Below are 12466 nucleotides of genomic sequence, written 5' to 3' on the forward strand. Positions count from 1 at the left end.
ATTGTGTTATAATAAAATAACTTGGATTTTCGGAAATACTTATTTATTTATATTATTAAGAGAATATTTAGAAAATAATGTAAAATAAGACCAAAAATAGAAAAGACGCAACAAAAAAATGATTGCGAAAAAGTATTTCATCTTACAATTTATAATTTATTACAAAACAAATGCATTTGAATATTTGATTTATATACATTTAAATCTATTAATAGTCCACAACTATACTTAAGAAATGTAATATTGGTCGATTGTATAACAAATATTAATTTTCAATTATCGACAATTGAAAATTCCGTAAAAAAAATATTTACAGTAAAATATGAAGACATGGACAGTTTTCTTCGAAAACGATGTTATTACAAACTTATAAATTATTAATTCTAACAAATATAATTTCTTTTCTATAATGCCTTTTATCAGTCAGTCTGTCAATAAAAATCTTGTGTCCAGAAATTATTAAAATTATTGTCGTATAAAATCACTTAAGTATATTAATATTAATTATTTTATCGCGTCAGTACATATATTTATATAGAATATAATTAAAATACTTTTTGTATGAGAGGACAATAGTTCTGAAATTAAAAAAAAAATTATCTGTTTTCGAAGTCTCTTGAGAATTTGATGAACGTTTCATGGAAAGTGATGACGGCAATGGATATTAAATTATGAATATTTTTATAATTCAGTATTTTGACTACTTCGACGTACGTAACGATTAAAATAGTCGGGACGCCAGCATTTACAACTTCCGGGTACCAAAAACCAATCGTAGTAAAGTCGGACCTGAAATTTACAATTTTCAAAAATTTAATACTTGTTTTTTCATAAATTTTGAGTTAGTTAAATTGCACTGAAGAATCATTAAAGTAAGTTATTTCAGTCTCAAACTTTCTTAAATTTTCTGCAATTTTTTCTTTCTTTTTACAAAATATATGTGAGTTTGAATAGCTTTTTACTGATTAACATAATTATGAATGTTTATAGATTAAAATAGTTCAAATTAAATTTTTTGTTTAATTTCACTTACTTAAAATATATGAACATAGGTTTTTTATAATAAAAATAGATCAATGAATTAATTAACCCGGCGAGCGTAAGGTAGAATTTTGCAACACCAAGCGTAAGGTAGGGTATTTTTTACCCTGTAATGTAATACTATTTATAAATTAAAAAAAACTTAAAATCATGGAAATTTTTTTCTATAAATGTTTTATGTTGCCTAGTAATCTAATTTATTAATGTTACGATAAATTTTTCATTTGTTTAAACAAATTATTATTGTTAATTTATAACAATTCCAAAAACAAAATATAGAGAAAAGCAAATTTCTATACATTTGGCAGCATGATATCGGTATTATTTAATGCTAAATTAATGAATTAAGGGGCACACCTAGTGTGAGTGACTGAAAAAAACGTCGATTTTTAGAAATTTTTTTCAGGGAAATTATTGCATCTAATTTTTTTTAAAGTTTTGTACATGTATATTTGTATAAATAGTGAACATTTTGTAATTTGTAATTTTTGCAAAGAAAATAGTATATTAAGCAACAAGGGCATAAAGGCAGCCATTTGTTCCCGTGTTACTTACGATATTTTTTATTCCTAATGCACAAAAGTGGGGATTTCAGATAGCAGACGACAGGGAGTAAAAGTCATTCACTTGTTCGACTTGTATGAAAATGGCGGCCTTTTTTTACCTTGGGCAAAAAAAAGCATGGGACCAGCTGTTTTTTTGCCCTTGGGGAAAAAAAAGACGCCATTTTCATACGGTCGAACAAATGAATGACTTTACTCCCTGTCGTCAGCTATCTAAAAGCGCCATTTTTGTGCATGTGGGATAAAAATATCTTTTTTTTAAAGAGTTATTCGCTATATCCAAAAAAACCAGTTTCTCCACACGGAAAGAAAAAGTCCGTCAACCATTAATGGATTAGTATATTACTTTGAGACGGGACTCTTTTTCCGTTGATGGTTACTTAACTTTACTTAATGATTGAAAAACTTCATAAAAGTTTAAAAAACGAGTCATGGATTGATTAGAATGCCAGTATGTGACCAATTGTTTTAGATTTAATGCTGAATTGTTATCAATGGCTGTTTAAATGTTTACGAATCATTAGTGAAAGTTTGTGAAACGTTAGTTGACTCGTATTCTAAATCGGTGCTCTTTACTAGCGCATTGTTGCGCAGTGTACCGATGCGCAACATATGCTATACATATATAAATGCTATACATATCCCTATATATACTATTATGTGTAATGTGAATATTTAACTTAACTAATAATTTGCAGTTGAATTGCGTCTAGAAATTGACCTCGATGAAAATATATTTTCTTTTATATTTCTCGCTAATTAAAAAGTAGTTATTAGTGCAAAATCATTTCTCACAAGTTGTGAAAAATTTTGTTATTTGGTATATAAGAACAGTTCGCTTCTAAACTTAAAGTGTTATAAGTGTGCGTTTTTACGTGTAGTTATTAAGTATGCGAATATATATGTAAGTCTTGGGTTTTAGGTTACTTGCGTTAAAATGCGAAAATGTGTTGGTCTAAAGCGTCTAAGAGTGTAAATAAAATATCGGAACTGTGCAACGAAAAAAATGTGTTCATTCTGTACCAAATAGTGTTTAAAATTAGGGATAATTCTGAAAGAAGTTGAATTTTTTTGATAGTCATAGGAAATTTAATAGACAGTTTTCTAAATTTTAGTGAACGAGTTTTATATATTGATGACAGTTTTTTAAATTTTAGCAAGCAACTCGTCATTGATTGTGACTCAAAGAATGTTATTCATTCAATGATTTTGTGTCCCGTCTCAAAGTAATATACTAGTCTATTAATGATTGACGGACTTTTTCTTTCCGTGCACTGCTGCAGTTATTGCGGCCTTCTGAGTGACTGAAATCAAAAAAACCAAAAAGATTATTAAACTAGAAGATATTTGCCATACTATGAGGCTCCAGTTTTTTTTTGGATGAAAAATAAAATTTTGGGATGCCAAAAACTATCGGATTTTTTAGGCGAAATTTATAAGCTTTTTTCAAAACTCCGCCATTTTGTTGCAATTCAATATTTTTTTCGTCCGAGGGTCATTGTATGGCAAATATCTTCTAGTTTAATAATCTTTTTGGTTTTTTTGATTTAGGTCACTGAGAAGGCCGTAATCACTGCAGCAGTGGGAGAACTTTTTTTCGGATACTCAGGAGATAGCGAATAACTTTTTTAAAAAAAGATATTTTTCTTTAAAAAAATTACAAAATGTTCACTATTTATACAAATATACATGTACAAAACTTTAAAAAATATTAGATGCAATAATTTCCCTGAAAAAAATTCCTAAAAATCACCGTTTTTTCAGTCACTCACACTAGGTGTGCCCCTTAAATAAAACATTAAATTAAATTTGCTATAATTATTATTTAACATTGTTTAAATAATTAATTGTTGTTATTTATTAACTTTTTTTCTATTGCACTTGGAAAGATGCAGTTTTTTCTAATTTTGCAATTTTCGACCTAAGATATAACCGATAATTATTAACCCTCAGGGTACTGACTGGGTTAGCGTAACTCAGGCGAATTTTGAAAGTTGCGCCATTTCTAAACAAATCGATGGAGGCGGCTCGGACCAGGGGGGGAAAAAACTTTGAGATTAGAACCGAAAGTAGCTGATTTGGCAGAGCCGGTCGGCACTTGCTGTTCAAGCTGCGAATTATTGAAATTTGTATTCGGGTGAATTATACCCAGTCAGTACGCTATGTTATAAAATCCATGTTTTTGTGAATTGTAAAATCTCATTAAATTAATCGAAAATTATTCATAAATTACATTTAAAAGTTCATAAAGTGTAAAGCGGAAGGATTTTGTAAATTTGGTGAATTTGGGTTTGTAAATTTTCGCGATATTTTTAATGAATTTATCGTTTGACTTTTTTTTACATGTCAAAAATAGAGCATTTTCAAATCTAAAAAAAAATATACTTTTTAAGATTAATTAAAAAACGGCTAACGCTATCTTAAAGATCAACTTTTCACCTTTCCAAAACACCTATATAAAATGATTTTATCTTTTTTTTCATAAAAATACGAGCTTTTGAAAAAAATATTTTTTTTCATGAAAATTTTTTGAAAACCATTTGTATTTTTGACAATAACTTTTATAAATAAAAAAATATCACTAATCCGACAAATCCGGCATATTCCTGTGGAAATTGTAAACAGATTACAAAAAAAAGAGTTTAAATTCATCAATTACAACCCAAGATACAGGCGATCAAAGTTGCTGGGTTACGCTAACCCATGTCAGTACGGAACGTTACATTTTTATAGTCAGTACCCTGAGGGTTAAATGTCAATTCGATATGTTAACAATTGTTTAAACAATTAATTGTTGCTATTTATTAACTTTTTAGGGTTCCGTACACCTACGGTGTATCGGCGGAACCCTATTGGTGAGACTCTATTGTCCGTAGCCAAATCGTGTCCCCCCCCCCCCTAGCGGCTAAACTATTTGACCTAAAGAGCTCAAATTTGGTACAGATATGTATTTTCACACGTAGATTACAGGAAAAATATAGCGAATGTGATTGGACGTGATGGGCATAGCGTTGTCAAGGAAATAACAAGATTTTTGGCCAAAAATGCATAAAAAATGACCATTCCCCCCCCTAGCGGCTAAACTATTTGACCTAAAGAGTTCAAATTTGGTACAGATATGTATTTTCACACGTAGATTTCAGGAAAAATATAGCGAATGTGATTGGACGTGATGGGCATAGCGTTGTCAAGGAAATAACAAGATTTTTGGCCAAAAATGCATAAAAAATGACCATTCCCCCCCCCCCTAGCGGCTAAACTATTTGACCTAAAGAGCTCAAATTTGGTACAGATATGTATTTTCACACGTAGATTTCAGGAAAAATATAGCGAATGTGATTGGACGTGATGGGCATAGCGTTGTCAAGGAAATAACAAGATTTTTGGCCAAAAATGCATAAAAAATGACCATTTCCCCCCCCCCCTTAACTTCTAAACTATTCGACATGGAGAGCTGAAATTTTGCATGCTGGTGTATTTTTACTCGAATATTACAGGAAAAATATAGAGAACTTGATATGTAATGATGGCCATAGCGTTGTCAAGGAAAAACTAAAAAATTTAAAAAAAAAAATTTTTTTCCTAACTTTTACATTATTTGACCTAATGAGCTGAAAATTGGTATCCTAGTGTATTATTACAGTCTGACGACAAAAAATTTATTTAAGAAACTTTTTTCAAAAAAATCAAAAAAAAATTTTTTTTTAATTTTTTTTTCAAAAAAAAATTTTTTTTAATTTTTTTTAGTTTTAACACGTGGCATTAAATATTTTAAGGAAGAGAGTGAAATTTTAAGAGAATAAATGAGAGATTGTTTTCTGACTTTAATTTCTTAACTAAAAATAAAAAAAAATTGGACAAGTGCGAATTGTACTCGCACTGCAATGGCGGGTTCCGCACACAAATATTAAAACAATACTTGCAACATTGATCGGTAATTGGTAGAATTAAAATAAACAATTATAAAAATATATTAAAATCATTTGATAAAAAAAATAACTAAAAAAAATTAAAGTATTGTATATCTAATATTGTAAACAATAATAAGCAGAGGAACTATAATAAATTTTGAAAATTTTGTTCCTCTGCTTATTATTGTTTACAATATTAGATATACAATACTTTAATTTTTTTTAGTTATTTTTTTTTATCAAATGATTTTAATATATTTTTATAATTGTTTATTTTAATTCTACCAATTACCGATCAATGTTGCAAGTATTGTTTTAAAATTTGTGTGCGGAACCCGCCATTGCAGTGCGAGTACAACTCGCACTTGTCCAATTTTTTTTTCTATTACGTAGGAAGATGTTAATAAATAACAACAATTAATTGTTTAAACAATTGTTAACTTATCGAATTGACATTTAATAATTATCGGTTATTATCTTAGGTCCAAAATTGCAAAATTAGAAAAAAACTGCACCTTTTTAGGTGTAATAAAAAAAAGTTAATAAATAACAACAACTTATTATTTAAACAATGTTAATTAATAACTATAGCAAATTTACTTTAATGTTTTATTTAATTCATTAATTTAGCATTAAATAATACCGATATCAGCTGTCACATTTTTAGAAATTTGCTTTTCTCTATTTTGTTTTTTGAATTGTTATAAATTAACAATAATAATTTGTTTAAACAAATGAAAATTTAACTTTAATAATAGTAAAATACATTATTTATTCTTAGTAAGCAATAGCAGTGAAGTTCAGTCATGATTCCAACTTTTTTTTAAATTATGCAAAGAACAATACTCGTAGTGTGTTTTATATTCAGGGTACATGTGTTGATAATAATTATAAATAAATAATAAGAAATGCAAAAAGATTTTTTTTTATTTTTTATTGATTCGTTACTGTATTCAGTGCAGCTATTAAAAATTACAGGTAAATTCATCAATTCAAATTCGAATTATGGAGAAATGAATATTCTACAGGGTAAATTTTAATAAGTGTGAAGTGAATTGAATAGTAAAATTTTTAGACAGGGATAACCAATGCACCAAAAGGTACAGATACTGTCCCAAACATTTTTCTGTGTACATTTAAATAAAATAAGTGAATATTAATTTAATAAACTTAATTTGAATTAGAATTTGAATTGCACTGAAAATTAAATTACACTCGAATCTCGCTATAACGAGAAGTTCGGGAGTCAAGTCTCCCTCTATTACGAGCGCAAGAGGAGAAATGAGAAATCTCCACTTTTAAGATTCTTCATTCATTTTTTTTAGTGTTTACAAATTAAATAATGTCAAAATTACAAACGTAACCTAGTTTAATTTGAACTTGAACATACAGAAAATTTATATAAGCTTAAATTTTGAAGATGTTCGACTCATTGATATAATTTCAAATATGAAGTGACTTTTTATTTTTATTTCATATAAATAAAATTGATTTTAACCAAATTTAAACCAAGTGAATGTGCATTTGTTTATATATAGTGGGGGTAATCGGGAGAAAATTTTTCTCGCTATACCGAGAGACAGAGCCCTCGTTATAGAGAGCGCTCGTTATAGAGAAGGTCGTTATAGCGAGATTTGAGTGTATTTTTAAACATTTTTTAAAAAAATTTATCGAAATAATTCAATAATATCAATAAATAGTAAATTTTTGACAGGAATTCAATTATTTTAAATACAATTTCAATAAAATTCTTCTCAATAATTCACTTACTTTTTTTAAATTTTGCAAAAATTCAATTATTTGTTTGTATGACTTCTATTCAAGAATTCATTTATTTTCAGAAATAATTAAATTGTCGATGTAGGGGAGACTGGGGCGAAAAGTTAAACTGACAAAACCGTTAAAATTCATTATCTTTCGAACGAAAATAGTTAGAGCATTGCAATTTTAATTATAGAAGGGTGTTATCACCCTAAATAAATGTCCGGAGTTGTGTGCAATTCTGTTCATTTTTGCGGTGTCTATATTGAAAGTTTTTTTTTAACCTACTTTTGAAAATTTTTTCGAAAAAGAAAATATCAACTTTTAAGTATATTTTTTGAATTTATTCTCATACCGATTTTTTTAGATCCTTATTTGGGTCCCCTGAAGAGATACCTAAAGGTATTTGCCAAATATCTTTAGTCAGATTTTTTATATTTATTGTTAAAGCCAAAAACGCACCCTGGGGCGAAAAGTTAAATGTATTTTTACATGTTGTTAAAAATTTTTTTTTATTTTTCGTTTTTTTGGGTTTATTTGTTTAAAAATGATTTATTTGACATTGGGCAAGTACTCTGTCAAAAAGTAAACCGGTTAACGTGAAATAAACCAAAAAATTTTTTTTTTTTTGAAATTTCAATTTTTTAACTTTACAACTGTTCTAAAGCTTTTGTTAAATAAACACAGATCTTTTATTAACTAAATTACTTGTTTACGTATACTTTAACTTATCTACTACTTAACACCTATCAGAAAATAGTTTTAGTAGGCTAAAAATAGAATTTAACTTTTCGCCCCAGGGTGGGGCGAAAAGTTAAAAAAAAACAAAATTTTCAAAAAAGGACAAAACATGTATTTTTTGCGAAAATATCAGGAACTTTTTTATTGAAAGTTGTAGAGGACAAGTTGCCCTACAATATTGATATACAAATATTTGCATCTAAGCGGCTTATATTGCCAAAAAAAAATCATTTATGCAAAATTTAACTTTTCGCCCCAGTCTCCCCTACTAAAAATCATTGAATTCTTGTCAAGTATTTATAAAATAAAATTTGAAAATAATTGAATTCATTTCAAGAATTTTATCAATTTTTTTTCAATAATTGAATTCTTTCGAAAAAATGTACTTAAAATTGTATTCTTGGCAACATTTTTTTCTAATTTAAATTATTGTTGAAAACACTAAAACAATTCAATTTTGGAGAAATTGCAAATAGTTGCAGAAATTCAATTATTTAAAAAAAAATTCTTTTTATAAAATTCAACTATGTTATTTATTTATTTATTTTATAAACGGGCACAATAAGTCCCTTTTATACAAACGTACTTACAAAAGTATACAACAGAATACTGTTAGTTGAAGTAATTCAACAAAAAGTAATTCAAAACAATGCAATAAATTCTTGTAAAAATCCTAATTATCTTTATAAATAACAAAATTTTTCTCCAAAGTTCAATTATTTCCATAAATGTCAACAAAAATTATTGTCCTAATTTCAATTATTTTCCAAAAATTTTCTAATTTCAATGATTTTCAATATCTACTATTTTAATAAAATTTCCCTAAAAGAATTCAATTAGGGGAGAGTAGGCTACATTGAACCATCGTCAACAGTGAACCACTTCAATTTTCTGAGAAACAACTGAGTGAAATTGTTTCTTATTCAATATATAAGTTAGTATTACCGAAAAAATTTCCGGCACGTAGGTTTATTATTTACAAAGAAAAACTAAAAAAATTATAATGGAATTAAAATGACGTTTTTTATTAAAATAGGAAGTTTTAAAAATTAGTAAACTTGTGATTTATTTCGCTTAAGGTGTCAACTTCAATATTCCGATGTGATAAAGAATTTTAAATCTTACATAAACTTATTGTAATTGTAAACGAGATAAACTTAAACTGTCACTTTTGCTACCTAACCTGACATCGAAATATATTAATCTCCTATATTAACTATTTAACAACAATTTTCTATTTTTTTGAGTGGAAAATAAGACTTTTTACAATGTGTAAGTGGAAATATTATTTTCGAAGTAAATTGTAGTGTTTTATTGGAGGTGGTTCAATGTAGACACACATCCTTCAAAATAAGAAAAGTGTAACTGGTTAGAAAAAAATTAAATTTCATTATTGAATTCAAATAATTTGTGTTTGTAACGTGTGTATTAACTAAAAAAGTACTTCAGTTTTATTTTGATACAAAAACCTGATCAAAATTTGTAAAATTTAATTAGTTCTTGGACTTTATAAAAAACCTGGTTCAATGTAGCCTATTCTCTCCTATTTAAAAAAAATTTCAATAAAACTGTATGCAAACATTTAATTATTTTCATAAATAATACAAATTTCACAGAAATTCAATTATTTTTATAAATAATAAATTTTTTTAAGGAATTCAATTATTATTTTCATAAAAAATAATTTAAAGTTCTAGAAACTAATAATTGAATTACACGGAGAAAAATGGAAAAATGATTTATGCAGTCAGTGTAGTACTCCTTTATAAAATAATATGTGACAGGTACACACTATAGTATTAGAAGTTTCATAGCTGAACACTTTGGGACTCAACACAAGTTATCCCATTCATCAGCTTAAACAAAACTGTTTATATAGTGTAAGAGGGAATAAGAATATAAAAAATTGGAATGAGAATTTACTTTCTCATGTAATTGTTAAGGGGACATTCCAGTTCAAAACAGGCAAAAAGAAGGCTTTTTTAGTATGTATTATTAAAATAACTATGACATTTATTTAAAAAATTTCTTTTACATGTAATAAATAATTTATTTAAGAATTTGTAAAAAAAATTTTTTTCATTTTTATTTCAAAATGGCGGCGATATACGCCATTTTCGAAAATGCCCATTTTCGGTGGTAAGATCGATTCCAAACTTTCTAAAACAGATAAAACCAAAAACGAAGAGACATTTTCTTCGTTAGATATTTCTTTAAGTGTGGAACCTCAAAAAAGTGGAATTTTCTTCCTCCCGTTTTTTTAAAGTACTTTTTCCCCAAAATATGCAAAAAAAGGTGTTTTTATTCAGAATTTCTCTTATAAAAAAGGAGAGTTGGAAATTTTCCAGTTTTTGAGATTCCACTTATAGGCATGATGACGCTGAATCAAAAGCCGTTTGATTTTTTAAAATCGCTTCAGAAGAACTCGAGATATCACTCTTACCAGATCAAAAAAGGACATTTTGAGAAAAACGCATTTAAAGTTTCTGTTCATAAGTTTCGAAATTTTTTTAAAAAAATAATCGGATTTGCTTGAAAATTGTTACTCGGGGGTTTTTGAGGTCGCTAATTACAAATATGGAATTAGATTTTTAAAATTAAAAATGGCGGATCCAATATGGCGGACATTTTTTTTCAAAATCATTAGATTTGCTTGAAAATCGCTACGGGAGGGTTTTTGGGGTCGCTGATTACGAATATGACATTATTTTTTCAAAACTAAAAATGGCGGATGCAATATGGTGGAAAAAAAAATTAAACGAAAAAAAAAAATTAAAATAAAAAAATTTTCTTTTCCGGCATATTGGATCCACCATTTTAAATTTTGAAAATTTGATATCTAATTTGTGATCAGCAACACCAAATACATTTTTGTTTGTCTTTTTTAAAAAATGCTAATGAGAAAACATTTAAATCATTCGATTGCTTATCCGCATACAAAAACATCTTTGACATGGCGAAGAATAAGGATGTATAACTTTTGTTTTACTTCGAATTTTGCAATAATATTTTAGGAGAGTATTCTTGACACTATAAGAAATCAGAAAATGAAAAGAAAAAAAATCGATTTTTTGACATTTTGATCTGGAATGTCCCCTTAAAAAAACATGGCAGTGTTCAGTAATAGAAGCGAATATTGAACAACTAGTACTCAGTCCAGTTCTTTTGAGAAATGAACGCCGTGCACATAAAGTAGATACCTACTCGAAAACCACAAGTTATTCTCTCTCTCTCACACTAATGGTCGTTCACTTATCTTACCGTTTCACTTACTCTTACTTACTACTCTCAACTATTATGCAGTGCAGTTTAGTTAATTAAATTATTAAATATTGCTTTTTTGACAGGTTCCGCGCCTGCGTTCCTTTATTGTGAAAATTTCGAAGTAGAGAACTGAGTCCAGTTTCTCTACTATGCACACTGCAGCGCGCCTTATAATCTTCGCCTGTGTTTCAATGCTCTTTACAGTGAAATTTGGAACTAAGGCCCTCTATACACTATACGCAATACCCTAAGATGCTTGATGAATATGAATTAACGTACTTTTACTGGACTGAGTCCTGTTTTTTCAATATTGACTCCCAGTTTTTCAAACTCCATTTTTCTCCGTGTAAAATGTTGAAAATAATTTTGATGAAGTTATAGTAACAATTTTCTTATAATATAAAATAATGATAGTAGATATATAGGGAGAGTTCTAACCCACTAAAATTGAACTGCGCATGCGCATACCTGAGTTTTGTCGCGAAAATTTAAATTTTGAATCTAAGTATATACGCTATTTGGATATGTGTGAACATGATCATTTGGTATGAGATTTTTGATGCACTTTGATCAGCATGTGATAAAAGGTAAGTATTATGATGCTAAGGCGGATATTACATCACAAGGGTGGGGGGGGGTAATATTCAATCCATGATTCTGATGCGGATATGACATCACGGGGAGGCCACGATTCTGATGCGGATATGACATCACGGGGAAGACACGATTCTGATGCGGATATGACATCACGGGGAGGACACGATTCTGAGGCGGATATGATATCACGGAGGGGGGTCAGACCATTATTCTGAGGCGGATATGACATCACGGGGGGCACGATGCTGAGCCGGAAATGACGTCATACTTCCTAGAATTTTTAAATGTGTAATTTGATATCTTGTTTATTAGATTCTTATCTAAGGAATTTTTACCATCTACTTGTTGTTTATAATATCTTTGATTTATTGCTTCCGGTTTGGGATTTATCTAAAGAATTTTTCCCACGTGTAATTTGATACCTATTTATTTCCTGGAATTATTTTCTTTATTTAAGCTGTTGTTTTACATGTAATTTGATATCTTTGATTTATTGCTTTTGGTTTGTTTTATTATACAGTTTATTTATTTTGTTTTGACTAAGTTTTATCTACGGAATTTTTGCAAACATTTTCGGTACTTTTCATA

The 12466-nt window shown here is 28.2% G+C and overlaps 1 protein-coding gene across 1 annotated transcript in view; it reads right to left on the bottom strand.

Annotated features, from left to right (window-relative positions):
• Positions 1-329: 329 nt before the first annotated feature.
• LOC122500436 overlaps positions 330-12466 on the bottom strand; it is a 146465-nt gene continuing 134328 nt past the window's right edge. Inside the window, exon 8 of the mRNA XM_043609361.1 lies at positions 330-789. Coding sequence (XP_043465296.1) covers positions 682-789 — 108 coding nt within the window. The 3' untranslated portion in view covers positions 330-681. The remainder of the gene's footprint in view (positions 790-12466) is intronic.

The sequence above is a fragment of the Leptopilina heterotoma genome, unplaced genomic scaffold, assembly GCF_015476425.1.
Source record: "Leptopilina heterotoma isolate Lh14 unplaced genomic scaffold, ASM1547642v1 Lhet_186, whole genome shotgun sequence".
NCBI lineage: Eukaryota > Metazoa > Arthropoda > Insecta > Hymenoptera > Figitidae > Leptopilina > Leptopilina heterotoma.